Genomic DNA, 26,377 nt, shown 5'->3' with positions numbered 1-26,377 from the left:
GGAAGAACTTAGAATGAAAGTGAAAGAGGAGAGTGAAAAAGTTGGCTTAAAGCTCAACATTCAGAGAACGAAGACCATGGCATCCGGTCCCATCACTTCATGGGAAGTAGATGGGGAACCAGTGGAAACAGTGTCAGACTTTATTTTGGGGGGCTCCAAAATCACTGCAGATGGTGACTGCAGCCATGAAATGAAAAGATGCTTACTCCTTCGAAGAAAAGTTATGACCAACCTAGATAGTACATTCAAAAGCAGAGACATTACTTTGCCGACTAAGGTCCATCTAGTCAAGGCTATGGTTTTTCCTGTGGTCATGTATGGATGTGAGAGTTGGACTGCGAAGAAGGCTGAGCACCAAAGAATTGATGCTTTTGAACTGTGGTGTTGGAAAAGACTCTTGAGAGTCCCTTGGACTGCAAGGAGATCCAACCAGTCCATTCTGAAGGAGATCAACCCTGGGATTTCTTTGGAAGGACTGATGCTAAAGCTGAAACTCCAGTACTTTGGCCACCTCATGGGAAGAGTTGACTCATTGGAAAAGACTCTGATGCTGGGAGGGATTGGGGGCAGGAGGAGAAGAGGATGACCGAGGATGAGATGGCTGGATGGCATCACGGACTCGATGGATGTGAGTCTGAGTGAACTCCGGGAGATGGTGATGAACAGGGAGGCCTGGCGTGCTGCGATTCATGGGGTTGCAAAGAGTCGGACACGACTGAGCGACTGAACTGAACTGAACTGAAGGCTCTCATTCAGATTTGACCAAGAAATCAAAAGCTTTACAGGCAAGAAAAAGCTAAGAGAATTCAGCACCAGCAAACCAGCTTTAGAACAAACGCTGAAAGAATTCCCCTAGTTTTCTCAAGGGAGAGGGCACAACTATAAACAAAAAAAAAATCACAAATGGGAAAACACACCAATAAAGGAAAATATACAGTAAAAGTCAAAAGTCATCCACACACAAATATGGTATCAAAAGCAGCAACTATGAAAAGATGAGAGTACAAATGCAGGAAATGGGAAATGCATGTGAAATTAAGAGACCAGCAACTTAAAATAACCTTTTATATGTATAGACAGATATAACAAAACCTCATGGAAACTGCAAACTAAAAAACAATAGATAAATACACAAAATGAAAAAGCAACCCAAACACAACACTGAAGATAGTCATCAAATCACAAGAAACATGAACAAGAGAGGAAGGGAAGAAAAAAGACCTACAAAAATAAATTCAAGCAATTAATAAAATACTATTAGGAATATACATATTGATAATTATCTTAAATTTAAATGAACTAAATTATCCAACCCAAAGAGACAGACCAGATGAATGTATACAGAAACTAGACCTATATATAAGAGAACCACTTCAGATCTAGGGACACAAACACTGAAGATGAGATAGAAAATGTATTCCATTTAAATGGCAATCCAAAAAAAGCTGAAGTAGCAATACTCAGAAAAAAAACAGACTTTAAATTACTGTAACAAGAGACAAGGAAAGACACTACGTAATGATCAAGGGATTAATCCAAGAAGAGGATGTAACAATTGTAAATATATATGCACCCAACACAGGAGCACGTCAATATGTATGCCAAATGCTAACAGCCATAAAAGGGGAAATAAAGAGTAACACAATAATAATGAAGGACTTTAACACCCCATTTACACCAGTGAACTGATCATTCAGATTGAAGATCAATAAGGAAACATAGACCTTAAATGACACAATAGGCCAGATGAACTTAATTAGTATTTATAGAACATTCCATCCAAAACAGCACTTTCTTCTCAAGTACACATGGAACATTCTCCAGAACAGATCACATCTGGGGCCTCAAATCAAGTGCCAAAAAATTTAACAAAACTGAAATCATATCAAGCTTCTTTTCTGACCACAACACTATGAGAATATAAATCAACAAGAAAAAAAAAGCTGTTTTAAAAAAAAAACCCACAAACATGTGGATGCTAAACAATATGTTACTAATCAATGGAGAAATCAAAGAGGAAATTTAAAAAAATATCTAGAGACAAATGACAACAAAAACAGGATGATCCAAAACCTATGGGGCATGGCAAAAGCAGCTCTAAGAGCGAAGCTTAGAGCTTCCAGCAAACCAAAACTTCCAACAGACCAGAAGTCCATTACCTCAGGAAACAAGGACAAACACAAATAAACAACCTAACCTTACACCTAAAGCAACTAGAGAAAGGAGAACAAACAAAAACCAAAGTTAGCAGAAGGAAAGAAACCAAAGATCAAAGCAGAAATAAATAAAATAGAGAGGTGAAGAAAATAGAAAAGATCAATGAAACTAAAAGCTGGTTCTTTGAACAGAGAGAGAAAATGGATAAACCTTTAGCCAGACTCACCAAGGGGAAAAAAAGAGGGCTCAAATCAATAAAATCAGAAATGAAAAAGGAGAAGTTATAACGGACACCACAGAAATATAAAGGATCGTAAGAGACTACTACAAGCAACATATAGTCCAATAAAATGGAAAACCTAGAAGAAATGGAAAATTCTTAGAACAGCAAAACCTCCCAAGACTGAAACAAGAAGAAATAGAAAATACAAACAGACCAACTGCAAGTACTGAAATTGAAACTGTGATTTTAAAAGTTCCAACAAACAAAAGTCCAAGAATAGATGGCTTCAAAACGAATTCTATCAAACATTTAGAGAAAAGTTAACACTTATCCTTTTGAAATTCTTAAAAAAAAAAAAAAAAACCTGTAGAGGAAGGAACACTCCCAGCTTCATTCTATGAGGCCAGCATCATCCTGATATCAGAGCCAAATAAAGAAAACAAAAAGAAAGAAAAGAAAATTACAGGCCAATATTGAAGAACACAGAAGCAAAAATTCTTAAAATACTAGCAAACCAAATCCAACCATACACTAAAAGGATCATACACCATGATCAAGTGGGATTTATCCCAAGGATGCATGGATTCTTCAATGCAAGCAAATGAATCAATATGATATTCCATATTAACAAACTGAAGAATAAAAACCATATGATTTTTGTTTATGGTGTTGCAAAGTATTCTAATTTCATTCTTTTACATGTGCTATCCAGTTTTCCCAGCATCACTTATTAAAGAGGCTATTTTTGCCCTTTGCCCTTCTTGCCTTCTTTGTCAAAAATAAGGAACACTTTCAAATACCACACACAGAGATAAACTCTAAATGGATTAAAGACCTAAATGTAGGACCAGAAACTATAAAACTCTTAGAGGAAAACACAGGCAGAACACTCTATGATATAAATCACAGCAAGATCCTCTATGACCCACCTCCTAGAGTAATGGAAATAAAAACAAAAATAAACAAGTCAGACTGAATTAAATTTAAAAGTTTTTGCACAGCCAAGGAAAACTATAAACAAGGTAAAAAGACAACCCTCAGAATGAGAAAATAATAGCAAATGAAACAACTGACAAAGGATTAATCTCCTAAATATACAATCATACAAGTCATACAAGTCAATCCCAGAAAAACGAACAATCCAATCAAAAAGTAGGCAAAAGACCTAAAAAGACATTTCTCCAAAGAAGAGACACAGATGGCTAACAAACACATGAAAAGATGCTTAACATCGCTCATTATTAGAGAAATGCAAATCAAAACTACAATGAGATATCACCTCACATTGGTCAGAATGGCCATCATTAAAAAGTCTACAAACAATAAATGTTGGAGAGGATGTGGAGAAAAGGGAACCCCCTTGCACTGTTGATGGGAATGTAAATTGATACAGCCACTATGGAAGACAGTATGGAGATTCCTTAAACATTTAGGAATAAAACCACCACATGACCCAGCAATCCCACTCCTAGGCATATACACTGAGGAAACCAAAATTGAAAAGACACATGTACCCCAATGCAGCACTATTTACAATAGCTAGGACATGGAAGGAACCTAGATGTCCGTCAAGAGATAAAGAAGTGGTGGTACATATATAAAATGGAATATTACTCAGCCATAAAAAGGAATGCATTTGAGTCAGTTCTAATGAGGTGAATGAACCTAAAGCCTATTACACAGAGTGAAGTAAGTCAGAAAGAGAAAAACGAATATTGTATACTAACGCATATATATAGAATCTAGAAAGATGGTTCAGTTCAGTTCAGTTCATGTCAGTGCAGTTTGCTCAGTCGTGTCTGACTCTTTGCGACCCCATGAATCGCAGCACACCAGGCCTCCCTGTCCATCACCATCTCCCAGAGTTTACCCAAACCCATATCCATCAAGTCGGTGATGCCATCCAGCCATCTCATCCTCTGTCGTCCCCTTCTCCTCCTGCCCCCAATCCCTCCCAGCATCAGGGTCTTTTCCAATGAGTCAACTCTTCCCATGAGGTGGCCAAAGTACTGGAGTTTCAGCTTTAGCATCAGTCCTTCCAATGAACACCCAGGACTGGTCTCCTTTAGGATGGACTGGTTGGATCTTCTTGCAGTCCAAGAGACTCTCAAGAGCCTTCTCCAACACCACAGTTCAAAAGCATCAATTCTTTAGTGCTCAGCCTTCTTCACAGTCCAACTCTCACATCCATACATGACCACTGGAAAAACCACAGCCTTGACTAGACGGACCTTTGTTGGCAAAGGAATGTCTCTGCTTTTCAATATGCTATCTAGGTTGGTCATAACTTTTCTTCTAAGGAGTAAGCGTCTTTTAATTTCATGGCTGCAATCACCATCTGCAGTGATTTTGGAGACCCCAAAAATAAGGTCTGACACTGTTTCCCCATGTATTTCCCATGAAGTGATGGGACCAGATCCCATGATCTTAGTTTTCTAAATGTTGAGCTTTAAGGCAACTTTTTCACTCTCCTCCTTCACTTTCATTAAGAGGTTTTTTAGTTCCTCTTCACTTTCTGCCATAAAGGTGGTGTCATCTGCTATCTGAGGTTATTGATATTTCTCCTGGCAATCTTGATTCCAGCTTGTGCTTCCTCCAGCTCAGCATTTCTCATGAAAGACGGTACTGATGAAATTATTTTCAAGACAACAAAGGAGACACAGACGCAAAGAACAGACTTATGGACCCAGTGCCGGGGGAGGGAGGAGGGGGTGGGATGTATGGAGAGAGTAATATGAAAACATACATTATCATATGTAAATAGATAGCCAATGGGAATTTGATGTTTGACTCTGGGAACTTAAACCAGGGCAGGGTGGGACGGGGTGAGGGGTGGGATGGGGTGAGGGGTGGGAGGGAGGTTCAAGTGGGAGGGGACATGTGTGTACCAACAATGATTCCTGTTGACGTTTGGCAGAAACAAACACAATACTGTAAAGCAATTAAAAATAAATTTTTTAAAAACACACGATCATCTCAATAGATGCAGAAAAAGCTTCTGACAAAATTCAAACCCATTTATGATTTTAAAAGACCCTCCGGAAAGTGGGCACGGAGGGAAGCTAATTCAAAACAATAAAGAACATATAGGACAACCCCACAGTTAACATCATTCTCAGTGGTGAAACACTTCAGGCATTTCCTCCAAGATCAAGAACAAGACAAGGATGTCTCCTCTCACCACTTTCACTCAATATAATTTCGGAAGTCCTAGCAATCAGAGCAGAACAGGAAATAACAGGCATCGGTTGGAAAAGAAGTAAAGCTCACTGTCTGCAGATGACATAATACTATGCACAGAAAATCCTAGAACACGACCAGAAAACTACTAGAGTGCATCACTGAACTTGGTAAAGTTGCAGGATACAGAATATATTGAAATCTGCTCCATTTCTATCACTAACACCAAAAGGTCAGAAAAAGAAACTAAGGAAACAAACACATTCACCATCACATCAAAAGGAATAAAATACACAGGAATAAACCTACCTACAGACACAAAAGACTTGTACTCAGACAACTAAAAGATGCTGATGAAAGAAATCGAATTATGACACAAACAGATGGAAAGATATATGCTGTTCCTGGATTGGAAGAAACAATATTTTCAAAACGACTACAATATCCAAGGCTAGCTACATATTCAATGAATCCCTATCAAATTACCAATGGCATTTTTCACAGAACTAGAACAAATTTTTTTAAAATCTGAACGGAGACACAAAAGATCCCAAATAGCCAAAGCAATCTTGAGAAAGAAAAACAGAGCCAGAGGCATCTGGCTCCCTGACTTCAGACTTGACCACAAAGCTACAGTCATCAAAACACTATAGTACTAGCACATAAAACAGAAATACAGATCTATGGAACAGCATACAAAGTCCGGAGATAAACCCACACACCTATGGTCAACTAATCTGTGACAAAGAGGCAAGCACACTCAATGAAGAAAGGACAGTCTCTTCAGTAAGTGGTGCTGGGAAAACTGCACAGCTACACATGAAAAATGAAATTAGAACATACCCTAACACTATACACAAAAATAAACGGACCTAAATGTAAGGCCAAATACTATAAAACTCTTAGATGACAACACAGGCAGAACACTCTCTGGCATAAATTGCAGCAGTATCTTTGGAAATATCATTGCAATTGCACTCAGGACAGCTATCACAGTAGCTTTAAAGGTCATGCGTAGGCCATAATAAATAGTAGAATTTAAATTCCCTGTAGCACAGACAGTAAAGAACCTGCCTGCAATGCAGGAGACTTGGGTTCCATCCCTGGGTCGGGGAGATGCTCTGGAAAAGGGAATGGCAATCCACTCCAGTATTCTCACCTGGAGAACCCCATGGACAGAGGAGCCTGGCGGGCTACACAGCCCATGGCGTCACAAAGAGTCGGACACAACTGAGCGACTAACACTACCACTACACTTGTGTGTAAAACTTGTGGAATTTGTATTCAGATATAAAAAGACTATTTGGGTATAATTTTTAAAGTCTTTATATAATTATGAAGGTTTATCACTGCCATACACATTGCTTGCATGATATATTAATTTCATATAGTTTACAAGTTGGGATGCTTAATGAAGAACCAAACTCCTAATTAGTATGTATTCATGGAAAAATGTATTCTTTTTTTTAACCAAAATTTGCTTTACAGTACACCAAAGAGTGAGAGTGGATGTGACTGTACAGTTATAGCCATCCCTCCTTGAACCCAAAACAGTCAGGAAAGCACAGTATGGCACCATCTCTGTAAATCAGCTGGAACCAAGGCTCCGAATGCAAGAAGGAACTGATGTGTGCACTCAAGTCCACTCACTTCTACATTTAGTCCACAGAAAGCTCTTAAAGAACCTCTAGTCTGGCTAGTCCACCTACAGTTGGAGAAACTGAGGCCAGGGCCAGAAGTGACCCTGACTTCAGGGTCTGCAGAAGTTATTTGCCAGGAGCAAACTTCTTCAAACACTAGGAGATTAGTGGCAGAGATGGAATGGGTGTGGCAATTATACTTAAAGCATCCATAAATAGCAGCTGACAATAGATGACAAGGAGGAAAGACTAATGAGTTTATCATAGAATAAATAATACTCGCTGAGTCATTATGGAAAGGTCTTACACTGTTTTCCATCAAAAATGTTTCACAATAAACTAGAGCTCTCATTCAAAGGGGTCATCTCCAACATCTGGAAAGTCAGTCCTGTGGTCCTAGGGATAGCCTTTATGCCCAACAATGCTGGATAACTGTTATATATGCGTGTACCTGGGTATTTTTTTAATGCTAGATGAAGCTTGTTTTTGAGATGTGCACACATCTCACAGACAATAAAACACTCTGAATTCCAAGGACTAAAATAACTTAGACACAGATGACAACTTATCTAAATGACCTGAAATAAAAATGACTGCAAATGAACCCTCAAGAATATACAGTACTTAAGCATTACTGATCACCACTCCCAAGGCCATGCATGTATCAAACAGCCAGTCTTATCAACATGATGATGCTGTGGGAGTCCAAAGACAGGCAGACTATGTAGATAAGAATTTATTATTCCAACATGAAGTAACAAGAATGTTACGTTGACATGATCTCCATCCTATGGTCAAGTCCTCCTCTTTCCTCCCCCTGTAGCTCAACTTTACCTCTTAGCAACAGAACAAGGAAGAGGTGACTCTGTGATAAGACACATTTTCCATCTCTAGACTTTAAATGTATTCCCAGTGTTGCCCCTTCCCTTCTCCCTTCCACACAGGCCATTGCTTCCCCATCACCTCTACAAAGAATGTCTAAACTCTCCCAAGATGATCTCATGCCTTTGTGCGGGCACCTCCAGGTGGGCGGACCAGCTGTTCATATGTGCTTGCTCAGGCTGTTCATAGGTGCCTGGAACACTGCTCCCCCTAGGTACCCTCACTGGGGACCTGGGTTCACGCCTCTGCCTTTCCATCTTCTGTTACAATTTTAACTACTTTTATCTCAGTCAACTCCTTTGCTTCAGAGTCACTTCAGGAATGATATAGGGGAAAGAACAGGAGTTTTGGAGTCAGAAAATCCTGGGATGAATCCCAGCTGCAGCACCCAAATTGAGCTCTGGGACTGAGAACAAGTCACTTCTCCTCCCTGAGCCTTAGATCCTCAGGCCTAAAAGGAGACGGCTGTGTAGAGGAAAGGAGATGATGCCCATAAAGTGCCCAGCACACAGTAGCTGGTCAGCAGACACTTCCCCCTCCCTCTCTCCCTGTCTCCCCACTTACAACTTCTGGTCTTGGCCTCTTATTCTGAGAATATTTTCTCCCATCTCTACTCACTGACTTCTCCCCCATATGCTTCCTATTGGCACAATCTTCTACACCTGAATCACGATGAGCGAGAAACCTATATTGGGAAATGTGATTATAAGCATGCCAAACTGGATCTTCAAACAGAAATAACAAGACTGAAATAGAAACACACTATAGAGGGCTGACTAAAGACAGGGACCACCAGCTCTTCTGCCCCTCTTCCCCCTTATTTGCCAGACTTAGCAAATAAAAATATAAGACCCCAAGTTAAATTTCTAGTATGCCCCCAGTAGGTATTGCAGTAGAGACGGAAAATGCCTCTTTACCTAAGAAGAAAATCAGTAGAGAAAAGATAATTAAGGTCATGACTATCAGAGAAAGAGGTTGCTATCACTTCCACCTCATGTCACCAGAGAGAGCTTAAAGTTCTTTGAGAAAGGGAATTCCTGCCCCCGAGTCCTAACTCAGTGGAGTCCTGGAGTTCTAGAAAGTGCCATGAGGCAATAGTCAAATAACAACCACTGTCCTTCAACTCCATTAAACATCAGAGCTTAGTGGAAAGGTGGATAGGTTCTGAAGACCTCAGTTGCTCAAGCATCCTCATTATCTGTACAAATTCTGCCCACCAAATGATTGATACATGAGTTTTATGGTAATTTTTATTGATTTTTAAACAGTATTTTATTCAATGAGCAAACATATTTCATATAATCCTAAAAATACTAGAAAAGGAGATAAGCTACCTCTACACGAGTGAGTTTTTTCAATATATTTGGGTTGGCATTTTCTGTTTTAAAAAGGGTGATAAACTACACAAGAAAATGCACATATGTTTCTGTACAAATGGATATATCATCTCCCATCAGGATTACTACAATAACCTCTCAATTAGAAATATCTCTTATCAGGACTATTGCAATAACCTCTCAGTAGGACTCCTGGCGTCCGCCCATTCAGTCTCTCTTCAGCTGCCAGAATGATCCTCCTAAAACACATGTTAGATCCTGTCACTTCTCTTCTCAAAGTCTTCCAGTGTCTTCCTACCTCACCCAGGAAAAGAAAAGTGAAAGTCGCTCAGTCACGTCCAACTCTTTGCAACCCTGCGGACTGTCACCCGCCAGGTCCTCTGTCCGTGGAATTCTCTAGGCCAGAACAGTGGAGCGGGTAGCTGTTCCTTTCTCCATGGGACTTGCCGACCCAGGGACCAAACCCAGGTCTCCCACATTGCAGGCAGTTCTTTACCGTTGAGCCACAAGGGAAGTTCTGAGCGAAAGTTAAAAGTTTTTTCAGTGGCCTGCAAGGTCCTACCGGGCCACTCTGACCTCACCTGCTCCTGCCCAGATTCCTCAGCTCCAGCCACACCACCTCTGCCTACAACTTTCTTACCCAAGACACCTTTACACTCACTCCCATCCCCAACTTCAAGTCTTTTCTCTGATGCCAATTTCCCCAGGATGCCTTCTTTGGCCACTTTTTCAAGTCATAACCCCCATTCCTGGCATCCTCTATCTCCCTTCTCTGCTAAATTTTTCTCCATTCTGGTGAGCCCCATCAATGTACTATATATATCACTTAGTTACATGTTGTCTCTCTCTCTTCCCAGAATAAAGGGCAGAAATGCTGGGGTTTTGTTCACTTCAGAATCCCCAAGATGAAGAACAGTATGTAGTAGGTGTTCATTCAGCAGTTACTTGAGGAATGTTGAAGAAACACAAGGTAAAAATAATAATGTATTATCATTTTGAAACAGATATGAGAGTTGGACCATAAAGAAGGTTCAGTGCTGAAAACCTGATACTGTTGAATTGTGGTGCTGGAAAAGACTCTTGAGAGTCCCTTGGACAGCAAGGAGATCAAACCAGTCAATCCTAAAAGAAATCAACCCTGAATATTCATTGGAAGGACTGATGCTAAAGCTGAAGCTCCAATACTTTGGGCCCTGATGCGAAAAGCCAACTCGCTGGAAAAGACCCTGATGCTGGGACAGTTGAAGACAAAAGGAGAAGAGGGTGGCAGAGGATGAGATGGTTGGATGGCATCACCAATTCAACGGACATGAACTTGGGCAAACTCTAGGAGACAGCAACGGACGGGCAGGCCTGGTGTGCTGCAGACCATGGGGTTGCCAAGAGTCAGACACAAATTAGTGCCTAAATATCAACAAATCATTTTGAAATAGGAGGGAAGCGAGCAGGGCACAACCTTTGAAAAAATGACATAGCCAGAAGACACGACATAAACTGATTAGAACCAAGTGGGTCCAAAATGGTGGACCAGTCGACTTCCACTAGACCTTCAGCCTCGGTGTACACTCATTCTAACACATCAAGCTGGGAAAATGACATCCACAGGCACCATGACAGAGCCCAGGCCAACCAAAGACCAAAGAGAGGGCTGTGGCCCAACTCTTAGAAATCTCTGCCACTTCCCCAAAGCAGCTGGAATAATCTCCCACTTACTAGCCCACGAAATCACGCAGCTCATAAAGGCTGACCACACCATATTTTGACACAGCTTTTGCCTGAGATGGCCCACACTGTCTGTGGAGTGTATTTCTCTCCAAATTCACTTCTTACCTATCACTTTCTCTCACTGAATTCTTTGTGATGAGACACCAAGAACCTGACCTTCATTAAGTCCTAAAAACAGGTGTGTGATCTCAGTTGGAACATAATGGGTTTTGGCAGGGTTCAAGTCCCAATCCGAGTTACAGGTTTCAGTTTTACTGGAATAAATTGTATTTACTGAAATCTAAACAATGTGGAATTGTCTTCAAGATTTCAGAGTTCAAAACCAGCTCTTCCCCTGAAGTACCTCACCTGCTTTCTTCTTTCCCTAATCAGAAAATCATAAAGAGCCAGAGAGAGGAGTGTGGTTTTCCCACTTCTGATCGTAATATTCCGAAATGTAGAACAGAGCGGTCTCACTGTTGGTATTTTATAAATCATGATTCTTTACAAGTACACATTTGCCTGAAGTAACACCCTTTTAAAGTGTTTCCCAAGTGTCCCCTCTCGGGCTAAGAACAGTGAAAGTCCAGACTAATGGATGAACTGCTCATCACATTTAAGGGATGGGCATTCAGTAATGTTTGCTGATTTGTCTCTGTTTAGGACACTGCTGGCAAAAATGTTCTATTTGGCCTCAAGAGAAACATTTTGCATTTGTAAAATCCTTTTTATTACGAATATTTTTCTTTTTATTTCTCTTTTTCTCTTCCTTTTCTCTTTTTCCTTTTTTTTTGCTTGGGTGAGGCCCCCCCGAGGGAGTTTTCTGCAAGGAGCAGGCTCCGTTTTAAAAGCTCTTTTGCTCAAAAATATTCTCCCTATCCTTTTCGACCTTAAACAATGTTCTGGGAGGCTTTGGATATAAAGTGGGGAGTTCTTAAGCCCTGGGGAGGCGCAAGCACAGGTTGCAGTGGTCGCCTTAAATAAGATAACTTTTTAAAGGTTTGGTTTATGTAGAGGGGGAGGGGGCTCTCCAGGGCGCTCAGCCGCTGCGTCCTGTAAGCACTCTCCTTCCTCTGCAGAAGAGTACAGTCTCCCTCGTTTTCTCTGCCAATGGCAGAAAATATGATCTGCGTAGAAGGTGGAGACCCACTACCATCCACCGCAATAGCCTCTCCCATAGTCTATCTAACAGCCTCATGACGGGGGTCCAGAACATTTGTAATCATATTCCACAGAGCAAAAGCATTTACAGGCCCATGCAAAGTATAATAAGTTTTTAGCTGTCTTCCTAGCTTCACCCAAGTATCTAAAATCCCTTTTCTGGAAACCAAGGACATTGCTCTTGTAACACTAGCCTTTTTAACTTTAATTTGTCTTTTGTTTAACAGTTGCTAAATTACTTCTATAAAGAGTTGTCATTCTTTTGACTCATTGTTACCCATGTCAGAAAATTAAGATTTATAGAAAAGTCTGCCTTGACAAAAAGGTTTTACCTTAGCCAAGGGGGGTTTTTAACCCGAAGAAAGCAGGTTTCTTTCAACCTCTAGAGAACCAGGTTTCTCTTAAACCCTTCAACACTTCCCACTCCTACTCACCCTGTCTATCCTACAGGGGGGTCCGCGGCACCCTGAGTGGGGTCCTATCCGTCCGGAACACTTAACACTGGGGGAGTAACCGAAAGTACTCAGGGGGGAGTGATTAAATCACTCCGGGGGGAGCAACAGAGAGTGCTCCGGGGTGAGCTTCTGCTCCAAGGAATCTACCTTCAAATAGCCTGTTCCGGGTGCCACTTGCCAGGGTCCAGCCCGGGTGGATCCAGGGAATTCGAAGGGTGGACGGAGTTGGCAAGGAAAACTTATTTATTTATTAATATAAGATTAAATTAGGAAGAAATAGTGTAGTAGGAAGATTAAGTGGAGAGAAGAGGCTGCTTAACTTGGGTTACGTGGAAAACCAATAAAGTTCCAGACAAGGAGCTTGCACCATCTACCTTAGGCCGCCGGCGTATCGGAGAGTGCCCCGCCTTGGGCGCTCTCTCTTACGGATCTTAAAAGCCAGGACAAGTAAGTAGCCATAGTGAGCCTCCACGTCCCAGATGGGAATTCAGCCTGAAATTAGAGTAAAGAGGAGACACGGGGGAAACCAGTCCAGCGACTGGCTCTCCTTCTATTGTCCTTCAAGGCCTTCTATACTTTTGATTATACATTGAGATCAATGGGTAATACAAAATTATGTAGCGTTCGCAGCCCAGACTCTTTCTGTATATCTTTTTGTATACAAAAGGTCTCAGGTGATTTACATTATCTTCTGGCCAAGAGGCTTGTTAACACTTCTTGGCTCTCTTCCTTAATGAATGTTAATTTCGTTTCCCCTAAGTGTTTTTCTTTAATCTGCATCTCCTTAAAGCGCTAAAGTTACGTGTCTATAGAACAAAGGTGCAGTGGGTTATAACAAAGAAGGTACTTAACTCAAAGATCTAATGTTGCTAATACCAGGTCTACTACTTGTTTTTCTATATACCAACTATATCTAAAAATAAAGGATATGAAAATTTGGCAGCAAGTATTGGCTCAACAAATGAAACTTTTAATCACTCCTATTCTAATCATTTTGACTCTTTGGAAGCCCCTACATTCCTAGGATGTTTTAAGCTTCTGTGCCTCCTGCGGTCAGGAGGCCTCAAACAATCACAGGTGCAGCTGTATGAGTCCTGCAGGCAGGCTAGAAAGCCATCAGAGGGGTTTTTGGATTGAAACACTCTTTCAAAATGCAGAAGACTAAAGCCCTGAATTGACTTTTTCCAGAGAATGTCAGAAGAGTGGAAAAGCAGGCAGATTCTTATTTTTGGGGGGTGGATACTCAGGAAATTCCAGGGGGAAATCCTGAGGTCTGATTAGCCTTGCCATCAGAGCTCTTGCCGCATGACCTTGTCACGGGTGGAATTCCTCACGCTGGCTCCCGGCAACAAATGGCCTTTTTTTGGGCCACACATATGGGATCTTAGTTCCCCTACGCCCCCTGCATTGGGTGCCTGCAGTCTTAGCCACTGGACCACCAGAGAAGTCCCCACGGAATGACCCACCAATGAGAGACATGGGGCTTCCCTGATGGTCCGCCTGCCACTGCAGGGGGCATGGGTTTGATCGCTGGTCCAGGAAGATTCCATATGTCACAGGGCAACTAAGCCCATGCTCCACAACTACTGAGCGACGCACCTAGAGCTCATGTTCCACAACTAGAGAAGCCACCACAACGAGAACCAGCACACTGCAACCAGAAAGTACCCCACTCACCGCAACTGGAGAAAGCCCACGCACAGCCACGAAGATGCAGCACAGTCAAAAGTAAATAAATAACTCTTTAAAAACTTAAACGTGCGTCAAAGTCAGCATGCCGAGCAGAACTCCCATTACCTCTCCTGGGCATCTCCGATGAGCTGCTGCAAGTCCACCTCCTGCTTCCTCAGGCTTCCAAAGGAGGACTGACTCTCCACGAGGCCTTTGCCGCCAACATTCAGCTTGACCTTCCCCAGGGCTGTCTCCAGGGTCCCACTCACATGGTTTTCAAACTTGCCCTCGTACTTCACAAAGTCCGACTCCACGACCACTGCAGTGAATAAGACATGCAGAGGAATCTGATGACCAAGTGGCCAACTCTGTGCCTCAGGTCACCTAGCTTTCCAATCCTGCGGAAACCCGTGGGAAACACGAGGTCTGCACTCAGAACAGAGAGCCGGCGGCCACGCTGTACGGACAAAAGAACCTGGATGCTGACTGAGACTGTAGTGTGTACTGGTGGCCAAGGACTCTACTGAGTACTTTTTTGTTTTTTCATCCTTCAAGTCCAATATACACACGTATAGACATGTGCACCAAAAATATCTTTAGAGTTCCACGAATAATTTTAAAGTAAACATCTGTTTAACTGCTACCCAGGTAAGTAAATAGGATGTTTTAAATGTGTGCTTTGAGGATGAAGGGACTGGATGAGGATGACACCTAAGCAGAAAAAAAAAAACAGCAGCCTGGCATTCTGCTCACCTGCCCACCCAGGGCGTGGCCTGCCTGACCCAGTATCTGGCAGATCAGCTGCCTGAACCTGTCCCTGGGCATTTTCCCTTCCCCCCTCGTGGCCTTGAAGAACACTCCCCTGGCTTTCATTACCATCTCCATTCAAACAGTTCTCCCCATATTTAGCTGTTTACATCTGACCTCTACCCAGTCATTCGATTTATCAAGCAATTCCTTATCTCCGTGTTTCTGATAAAGTCAGTGAGCATGCCCTTCCTCCCTGCTTCCATCCTAGAGTAGGCAAGCTCCAGACTCTCCATTCTTCCTTCCTGGCTTCCCCGACAATAAAGAATGATGCCACCTCTCAGCTGGTGTACCAGCTTTAATTAGCTCCCCTAGGAATTGCCATGTTCCTCATCAGGTCATACCAGACTGCCTTTTTTTTTTTTTAATCTGAACACCAAGGTAAACATGTCTGAGGATCTTAGCCGTCTCATGTCTCTGTATGTCTCCTGTCCTTATTTTTAATTGAACCAAACGACAGAGGATGAGATGGCTGGATGGCATCACCGACTTGATGGACACGAGTTGAGTGAACTCCGGGAGCTGGTGATGGACAGGGAGGCCTGGCGTGCTGCGATTCATGGGGTCACAAAGAGTCGGAAACGACTGAGAGACTGAGCTGAACTGACTGAAATACTACCATAAAAACAGTCTCAGTCACCATCATTCAAAGAAGGCTACAGTGAGGGTCTCTTAGGAACTTGATACTGGCCCTTTTCATTTCCCTGACCCAAGGCTCTCCTGGGCACCTGGTGACACTTCATCATGGATTCAAATCTACTGGGAGTCTGAAAGGCTTCTTTAAACTCAGGCACCACCCCCAACACCTATACTTCTATCACTCCAGTCAAGAAAACCCATTCCTCAGCCAGGGTTAATGAGAATTAATCACCACTCATTATCTGTGAAATTTACAAAGTAAACAACTATCTCCACCAAAAATAATAAGTTTAGGAAAATGTCCAAATCAAAGCCTTTTCCTATTTACATCTTGAGAATACAAACATTCTGGGAACTGATTTGGAAAGCAGCATAGAGCAGCTGTTAAGAGCTCAAGATTTGATCACTACTCTAATATTCCTAGTTGGGAGACCTGGGTATCATCCATCTCCCTGAACCTCAGGTTTGTCATATGCAAATTGGAGATAATTAATAATACCTACCTGATGGATTCTGCTGGAAGCTGGTGTCTCTAAACCATGTAATACAGAGCCTGGCACACAGCAAGTGCTCGATTTATCCACTGGGTTTAGGCCAGAGCAACAACATTTCCCAATAAACTGGACTGTCCTGGGCTGTACAAAGTGTTACACAGATAGAAACTCTACCTTCAGCTCCCAGTTCTGGTCCCCATCAAGCTTATTACCATCCTGGAAACTCTGACCCCAGGACTGGACCCCACAGCAGCCGAGGATAATCAGGACTGTCTGTGTATTCCAAAATGCCATGAGAGACACAGACATGTTCTGAAATAGATGGCATCTGTGCACATGTCTGCACTGAGTCATCCACTGCTGCAGGTGGAAGGGAAAAGTGAGGAAGCCAACGGGCTGTCACTGGGACAATCAAGTCACTATCCTCTAACCTCCACACCTCGGAACACAACACAACACTCCAGCGTTGTTGCCAGGGGCAAGGATGACAAAGGTGAGGCATTTCAAACCTGCTCAGTAGACAAAGAAAAGGGCACCTCTCATCATAGCCCTAACACCCACAAGACACAGACGCAGAGGTGAGCTCCGGCCTCAGCTGATGAACATACGTGGGACTTGCTCATCTCAGGGACTGCCACTGGCCTGACCTATCCAACAGGAGCTCTCTGGACACCACGAAGAGGCCAGCAGCACAGAGTGGTGCATTCCAATTACTCAGCGGTTCATGGGCTGCTCTGTGATTTTTTTTTCTCTTGCCTTTCCTCATAGCTAGTTGTTATACCATTCAATAAATGTTCTACCCAATATCCAGGGGGATAACATGACATAAATCATTATCAATTCTCTTGCCCATTACTTGACAGCTCTGATAATGGGCCTGGCTGAAGAAACTACTGGCTAGAATGCTAGTCTGGAAGAAAGTTTAGAGATTATTTGTCAACTCAAATTATCTCCTCTGTCACTTTTACCCTTTAAAGAAAAATGCAATTACAAAATTAAAGAACTTTAAAGCTAAAAGAAGACTTGAACATCGTTTAGTTCAATAACTAAGAGCTGATGGTACTTTCATACATCACTATATTTCATAAAGTTGTGTAGGAAGGAGTACTAAAAGTCTTTGAAAAGCTCCCAACTTCTGGTCCAATAACTGCATATTTAAGAATCTGTGCTACCCCAATGTTCACAGCAGCATTATTTACAATTGCCAAGATATGGAAGCAACATAGGTGTCCATCAACAGAAGAATATATAAGGAATATGTGGCATATATATACACACACATACATATACAATGGAATAAAACTCAACCATAAAAAAAGAATGAAATTTTGCCATTTGCAACAACATGGGTGGAGTTGGAGGGTATTTTGCCAAATGAAATAAATCAGAGAAAGATAAACACTGTATGTTATCACTTATAGGTGGAATCTAAAAAATAAAACAAACAGTGAATATAATAAAAAAGAAACTGATTCACAGATACAAACTAATGGTTACCAGAGGGGAGAGAGAAGCAGGGAGGGGTAAAATGGGGGTAGAGAATTAAGAGGTACAAACTGCTAAGTATAAAATAAATAAGCTACAACAATATATTATACAGCATAGGGAATATAGCTAATATTTTATAATGACTAGAAATGGAATACAACTTATAAAAGTTTTGAATCATTATGTTATACACCTGAAACTAATAGAATACTGTAAATCAACTATATCTCAAGAAAAACAAAAATTTTAATAAAGAAGAATCTATGCTAAAACAATTGTTTAAAGGAAAAACAACAACAAAAATATTCATTGCAACCCTATATACAAAGCACTAAACTGGACTGGTTAAGCAAATTAGGGTGCATACACACTGCTTATTGAAAACAGTACTAAGAAATATTTAAACCATACTAAAAAATCTAAATATATAAGGCTGAATAAAAAAATAAATGAGGAGTATATTAAAATTACATGTAGTATGTTTCCAATGTTATGTTTCAAAAATTAGATGCAGAGATAAAAAAGATACAATATAATGGAAATGAACACTTGATGGAGGAATTTTTATTGACTTGTTTTCTTGCCTTTCTATATTTTATAAATACTAACCTATAATAATGAGGAGTATTTTTGATGTCTGATATTTAAAGCTCATTATCTCCCTTCCTTTCTGTTACACATCTGGGCAATCGGGTGAGAAACTTCAGGTACTCTCTCCATTGGCACCAGCAGCAAACTGAACCTTGTGAGCCCCACCCATACAGAGCCCTCGCCATACCTCCTCTTCACTAGGACAACTAAGCCCATCTTTTCCCCCTTCTCTCTAGTTATTTTTGGACCAGCATTGGGAATCTACCATGTTCTCCCCAGAAAAGCTTCATTATGTGACTAATAAAATCTTTCACACTCTCCTGATGGATACGGGGCATCATCAACCTCAATATTAAACCAAACTGGGAGCGGTAGAACTTCAGTCCACTTATACTGAGGAGCCACAACATCTACAAGTAGGCATGTTGTACTTTTACACCAAAAATTGCAATACTGGAACTCCTCTGGTGGAAAGAACAGTGGGTAGGAATCTGCCTGCCAATACAGAAGGCACGTGTTTTATTCCTGGTCTGAGAAGATTCCACACACCTCAGAGCCATTAAGCCTGTATGCCACAACTACTGAAGCTTGTGCACCCTAGAGCCCATGCTCTGCAACAAAAGAAGCCACTGCAGTGAGAAGCCCCTGTGCTGCAAAAAAGGCCCCGCACAGCAAATACAGAATAAAAAAGAAAACAGAACGGATACGTCTTTAAAACCGTAAGCAAAGAGTCAGGAGAACTGATTATAACACATGGCTTTATAATCACTCAAGACGACATGTAGCTTCCCCAGTCGCTCATTGGTGAAGAATCTGCCTGCAATGCAGGAGACGTGGGTTCAGTCCCTGGGTGGGGAAGATCCCCTGGAGAAGGAAATGACAACCCACTCCAGTACTCTTGTCTGGAGAATTCCATGGACAGAGGAGCCCGGTGGGCTACAGTCCATGGAGTCACAAAGAGTCAGACATGACTAAGTGACTACAACAACAAGAAAATAAGACAACGTGTGTCTAAAAGAAGAATCATCTCCTGATCTGGAACTAATTGTAAATATAACCAAAGCAGCATACCTGGACTCAGAAACTGGTCTTCTGTGAGTACATCTCCAAGAGTGACAGATAAAAATTGGTACTTGGGTCTCTGCCAGCACCAGTATCTCTTTTTTTTGGTCACCAGACTTAGAAGTTGTAATTTATCTGAGTCATTCAAGTTTGATACTGCGATCAGGTTACCTCCAGCATCAACTTCCTTAAGAAAATTCCATGTTGCTTTGGCAAACATTTTGAGAACTCCAGATTACCTGAAAAAAAAAAAAAAATATATATATATATATAGGAAGTTATAATTTAATAACGTTTTCCTGAAATTACCTTATTTCTTCCTAGTACCAATCAGTATTCATGAAAGAATATCTTCTCCTTAGAGAAGCCTCTAGCTTGAGTTCAGGTGATGTCTAAAAAATAAAAAATTGAAATACTAAAAGAGGATATGAGTATAAATCAAGATAGGCTAGGTTATGCCTCCAAATCTCAGTGGCTTGTCATCAGAAAGGTATATTTAGTGCTCACACTACACATACAGAACAGGAGGCATTGCTCCTTGCAGTCACTCAGGGATTCAGGCTAAAGGGGCAGACACCCTCTTGAACATCATCAGTCATCAGCCAACAGGAAGTAAGGTTCTAGAAAAGTCTCACATCAGGCATTAAATGCTCTAGCCCAAAACTGACACATATCACATTCACTCACAATTTGTAAGAACTAGGCACATGGCCTCAGCCAATCATAATGGTCACGAAATACCAAGTATTTGGAAGGCAGAGATCTGGGAATATCTGTTGAACAGCATACTGACTACCCAAATTTGCATCTTACTTATGACTACTTCTTTGTAGGGCTGAATGTGCTTTTTCTTTACCTTGTGTGATTTCCCTTATCCATAAATGTAAAATGACTAGCTATTACTTTTAAACCCAGAAATGAAAAGCCCAGTCACTCTTCAGCTGGAAAGGAAAAAAAGAAAGACACATTGGAAGATATAAATGTACTATATTCACTGGAAGATGTCTACAGTTCTCAATAAACTGTTAGAACAACTGGCTAAACATTTGGAAAAAACATAAGAAAGTCATATCCCTATCTCATGCCATGCATGCAGGCTAAGTCACTTCAGTCACATCCGACTCTGTGACCTCCCAGACTGTAGCCCACCAGGCTTCTCTGTCCATGGGTTTCTCCATGCAAGAATATTAGAATGGGTTGCCATTTCCTTCTCCAGGGGATCTTCCAAACCCAGGGATCAAACCCGAGTCTCTTGCATCTCCTGTGTTGGCTGGCAGGTTCCTTACCAACCAGCACCACGTGGGAAGACCCATCTCATGCCACACACAAGAGCAAATTCTCAGTGGATTAGAGGGTTTTTAAGGAAAAGTGAAACCATAAAAGTAAAAAGACAAACAAATATTTGTACAGTTGTAGGATGAGAAAGGCCTTTAGAAAGACAAATAGCAAACTGAGAAAATGCTTATAATTCAAAAAACTAGAATACTTAACATATAAAAAAAACTTTTGCAAAGTACATCAAGGGTTAAAAAATGGTAGGAGACACAGGGACAAAAGTTATAAACAATTCACAACACATAAACTTCACATAGCTGTACATATGCAAAATACACAAATATGTGCACACATACATGACCACTATTATTAAAAAAATGCACAAATTGAAATAACTATCCACAAAGGTTAAAATGTCTAATGCACAAGAGGTTAAAATGTCTAGTGCACAAGAACTGTGTTTTTTTTTAATACTTGTACCCTGGTATCTGGAAGTCACATAGAAAACACAATTATAGAATTTAAGAGCTGAGATAATCTCAGATATTTAATTACTAATAGTTCTTTACCATGGATCTTCTCGAGAACATTAAAACTTTTTGTTTTACCATCATTAATTCTTCTCTAAAGTACCTTCTCTTAGATTATTTTATAGCCATCTAACCCTGTTCTTTTATCAGAGAACTCATTTATCAAAATATTTATTGAATCAGTCATTAATTATTCTTAAGTATGCTAAAGCTGAAACTCCAGTACTTTGGCCACCTCATGTGAAGAGTTGACTCATTGGAAAAGACTCTGATGCTGGGAGGGATTGGGGGCAGGAGGAGAAGGGGACAACAGAGGATGAGGTGGCTGGATGGCATCACTGACTCGATAGACATGAGTTTGAGTGAACTCTGGGAGTTGGTGATGGACAGCGAGGCCTGGCGCACTGCAATTCATGGGGTCACAAAGAGTCAGACACGACTGAATGACCGAACTGAACTGAACTGATGTACTATACCCAGGTACTGTGTTTAAGCACTCAGGATACAGACAGAAAAGGCAGTCTCTCACCTTAATGAGCTACTAGTTTGGTGACCAGAAGGCGAAATAAACAGCTAAGTTTTATGCTAGATATTGACAGAGACTGCTACAAGGAATGAACCAAGAAAAAGTCATCTCGATCAAGCTGGAAAGAAACACAGTGTCGCAGAAGTTATCCTGAAGCAGACAGCATCACAGCTGCATTTTGTGGGCTAGGTAGAAAAGAGACTAACTCAGCAAAGGAGTACTGAGAGGAGGCTCTAGCAATTATAAAGGCTCAGCACTTGCAGGAAGTGGTGGGCAGGTGGAGAAGATTTTCTAAGATTTGGGACCAGCAAGGTCGTAATGATCAAGAGACATGGGCTTGTGCAGCTATGCCCATCGCCACTCCTTTGACAGACCTAGAGTTGCTCTGCAAGCCCTGGGATTGGTTCCTGCAGTGGACTGCCAGGTTCTAGGGCAGGGAGGGGCAAAAGACAAGGATGAGGAAGACCCAGCCTTGGTCCTGAAGGCCTGTACCTCCCCTGCTGAGGGCTAGGGCAGCAACAGCCACTAGAGGGGTTATATAGGGAGCAGTGTGATCAGAGTAGTCACTTAGATCTTCTGGAAATGAAACAGGAGATTAGCTTGAAGGAACTACATCAGTGCTGTAAGGGCAGAAAAGATGCTGGTTTGGTGGTTTCCCCAGAACTCTGGTTGGATGTGAGGTTTCTGATGAAAGAAAGGAGGCTCCCCAGCATGGCCTGCAGACAGCGCAGGCCTGGCTTGGCTGATGAGATGGAGATGCCAGTTATCAAGAGAGGGATCTGAGAAGCAGCAGATTGGTGGGGACAGTAAGGCAGTACTACCACTGAGAGTGCATCTAGCATAAGACGCAAAGTTTATTTTGTCAAACACAAGGAAAGAACATTTAACAAAATACAGTCTCTTCAATGACCTGACTTTCCTGGTGGCTTAAACAGTAAAGAATCTGCCTGCAACGCAGGAGACCCGTGTTTGATCTCTGGGTTGAACACTAGAATTCTCCAATGGAGAATTCCACGGACAGAGGAGCTTGGTAGGCTACAGTCTATGGGGTTGCCAAGAGTCGGACATGACTGAGCAACTAGTACTCACTTTCAGTCACCTGGGGGATTTCACCCTGCTTTGCACCAAAAGAAGAGCAGCAGCAAAACCTGCCTCAGTTCACCAGGGGTGTCAGGATCTCCATTTTTATGGTTCCCATTCTTTCCTGGCGCAACTGGGAAGGGAGTTTACTACCTTGACTTCAGATTAAACAGGTCTCTGAAGAACATACATCAGGCCTGCTATTAAAAAAAATAGTAACCAAACCCATCTGCTACAGGCAGCAAAGTCTTAGTAATGACATCGCTCCTCCCCAGAGAGATTAGAGGATAAAGAAGGGGAACTCCTAAATTAATTTTTAATTTTTTTTCAATCTAGATCAAACATAGCCTGTTGACAAGGTAGGTTGTTTGTAGAGGAGTTAACAGAAGTGACTACTGCTTCGGAGGTTTTTATTAGACTCAGATTTATTTAATCAAAGAACTGAGAATATTTACCTTGTGAAGCTAAAGTTAGAGGGTTTGGGTTTTTTTTTTAACTACTATATTTGAATACACAATACATTTACATGGTTCGAGAATCTAAACTATGGGAAAAGATACACACTGAGAAATCCCATCCCTACCCAGGTCCCATCTACCTTTTCACCCCTCTCCCCTTCGAGTATATCACCTTCATATTTCTTTATACAAATATAAAAGGAATGTACACACTGTTCTGCATTTTGCTTTCTGTCATGTGGCAATATATCCTAGAGATCTCTCCATAGTGAGTACCCTCTGCATAATACAGTTCATAATACCCCTTCCCATAGATGTACCATTGCTTACTTAACCTGTCCCATATTGCTGACCACTTGGGTTAGGTCTAAATTTTTATTACTATAAAAATGCCATGCTAAATACTGAATGTATATCCCCTTCCTACATGGGCAAGAGAAGGGGTCCCGAACCTTTAGGCCATGAACCAGTACCTCCTGTCAGATCAGTGGCAGCACTACATTAAAAATAAAGTGGACTATAAATGTAATGCACTTGAATCATCAGGAAACCATGCTCCCACCCCTGGTCCGTGGAAAAATTATCTTCCACAAAATCGGTCCCTGGTGACAAAAAGGTCAGGGACCACTGGGCAAGAGTATCTGAAGAGATTTCAAGAAGAATTGCTAGACCAATGGGTAAAGGCATCGATAATTTGTAGGTTGTACCATTTTTCAGTTTCACCAATAAGGTATAAAAGTGTCAGTCTCAACAAGAGTAGGTTATCAATCTTTCGTATTTTTGCTAGTCATAGGTGAGAAATAGTATCCCAGTATAGTTTTAAGTCATGTTATTTTAATATAGCATATAAATTAAGAGGCTTCCCTGGTGGCTCAGATAGTAAAGAATCTGCCTGCAATTCAGGAGACCCAGGTTCGATCCCTGGGTTAGGAAGATCCTCTGGAGAAGGGAATGGCAACCCACTCCAATATTCTTGCCTGGAGAATCCCATGGACAGAGTAATCTGGCCAGCTATAGTCCATGGGGTCGCAGAGTTGGACACAACTGAGCAACTAACACACATTTTAATATAAATGAATTCAAGCATCTTTTGTTCACAGCCTTTTTATATATCTTTTTCTTAACTGTTTGTGTCCTTAGCTTATTTTCTATTGCTTTTTCTTTATTCCTAGAAGCTTTCAATAAATCAGAGAGATGAACCAAGATATAAGCTAAAAATGTAACACAATACAGTTTATCTTGTGGCATTGGGAGCCAGTAAGTTGCTGTCTGATTCTCAAACAACTAAAGTAACTGTCCTGCCTGGAAAGATTAAATAATATGCCCAGAGTCCACTAAAAGATCTAGAACTCAAGCTGCCTGACACAGACAAGCACAATAATGCCTCAACTAGAAGCCAGACGTCAGATTCAAATTTCCAGAATGCTCCAATCTGAAAGAAGATAAAAATAACCTCCCTAGAGGTCAAGGTCAAAACGCTCATGGCCTAAAACTCCACTGCACTTTACAGCTGTACCAAAGAGCCTGGGCTCCCTCACTCGGGCCTGAAGAATTCCATTAGCAAACATCTCATCAGCCTCTGTGGCTCCCCAACTTGAATCAGATTAGAACTCAGAGAGTCAAAGTCAAGGCAGTAATGACATGAAAGCTCAGCTCAGACTCCTGGACAAGAGACATTAAAGGACAAGACCAGAAAAGCAGACAACGACACAAAGTCAAAAGAGCACATGGCCAACTGGGACCAAAGAATCTAAAAAGTAGTTGCCAAGGTGGTGACGGCACTAGAAGATACTACAATCGCTCACGATCATCCTCAAGGCTGATTCAGTGTGATGGAATGATCACATCTTTGAGTTGCAAAAACCCTACCTCTTCCCAATTTAGGATTCTTTGCAGCTCCAGTTGATCAATGGGCCTCTGCTTGAGGTTCTAAGGAAGAAACCTCAACATCCACTAGATAAAGAGGAGGTAACTATATGCTGAGTACCTGCTATGTGCCAGGTACTGGCTAACTCCTTTCTACATATTTCCTCATTGAATCTCCACAACCCTCAGGAGGTATTGTCTGCGTTTTACAGAAGTGGAAAGAAAAGTGCAAAGATGTTATTTGCTCAAGAACACAAGAAAAAGAGCAGCAACCCTGACATCCAGGAACTGGCTTGGTACAATCAGCTAGCCCTGGGGCTGCAGGCACTGGCCCAGCTTTCTCCTGGCCGGCACGAACAACGTCACAGGACAGCAACATCAGGCAAGGCCACTCAGTGGTCATGATAAATCAAGACCAAAACAAGACCTTTTATAGTCTTATCTGACCACAGTCAAAATGTGAACACTGTCCAAACCACAAAAATGACCAAACACTCCCATTTCCCCCACCAACCCTGACACATAAGTAACTGTGGTTTTCAGTCAACAGCAGTTTTAGCCTCACTCCTTTCAGACATGATTTACGAGGATACTCCAGAGAATTTGCCACACTTTCTGGTGGCATCCAATCCAGAGTAAACTCCTATTTTCTTAAACTCTTCCCCAAATCGCCTAGAAGCCCAAACCCTATAACTCCTTTCTGACACCCAGTTATGGAGAAGCCCAGGGTTGCCCATGGAGCAAAGTCTCCCTCATTCAGCAAGGAACGACCCAACCCCTTCAACTCCATCTGCTGTTCCCAGAGGTCTTTGACTAGAAGGCAGTGAACCTCAAACAGAGAATTAGTGCTGAGCCCAGATTCCAACTGAGGTCCACCTGTCTCCCAAGCCTGAGTCCTGGACCACCTGCTCTGCTGACACCCTAGTCAGCTTTTTTTTTTTTTTTTTTAATTTGAACTACATATGATTCATTTTGTAGAGTAAGAAAATGTGCTCAAAAGGGTAACTTCAGTTATGGTGGAAGCAAAAACCATGGCTATAAAACATGCTATTTCCTCACTATCTAGGAAAACAAGACACTGCTATTAGTACTGTTGTCTCTTAACAACTTCAGCACATTTCGAACTGTTTTTAGTTTTCTAAACAACAAAG

The 26,377-nt window shown here is 41.6% G+C and overlaps 1 protein-coding gene across 1 annotated transcript in view; it reads right to left on the bottom strand.

Annotated features, from left to right (window-relative positions):
• The window catches only part of GSDME (gasdermin E), a 60,942-nt gene extending 41,231 nt beyond the window's left edge, over nt 1–19,711 (bottom strand). Inside the window, exons 1-2 of the mRNA XM_068973266.1 lie at nt 19,501–19,711; nt 14,537–14,729 (exon numbers count right to left, since the gene is read on the bottom strand). Of these exons, the coding sequence (XP_068829367.1) occupies nt 14,537–14,729; nt 19,501–19,711 (404 nt within the window). The remainder of the gene's footprint in view (nt 1–14,536; nt 14,730–19,500) is intronic.
• Between the last annotated feature and the right edge of the window lie 6,666 nt (nt 19,712–26,377).

Source organism: Capricornis sumatraensis, chromosome 5 (genome assembly GCF_032405125.1).
Source record: "Capricornis sumatraensis isolate serow.1 chromosome 5, serow.2, whole genome shotgun sequence".
NCBI classification, from domain to species: domain Eukaryota; kingdom Metazoa; phylum Chordata; class Mammalia; order Artiodactyla; family Bovidae; genus Capricornis; species Capricornis sumatraensis.
Note: the sequence above shows the minus strand (reverse complement) of the source record. Positions and strands in the feature narration are given on the sequence as shown.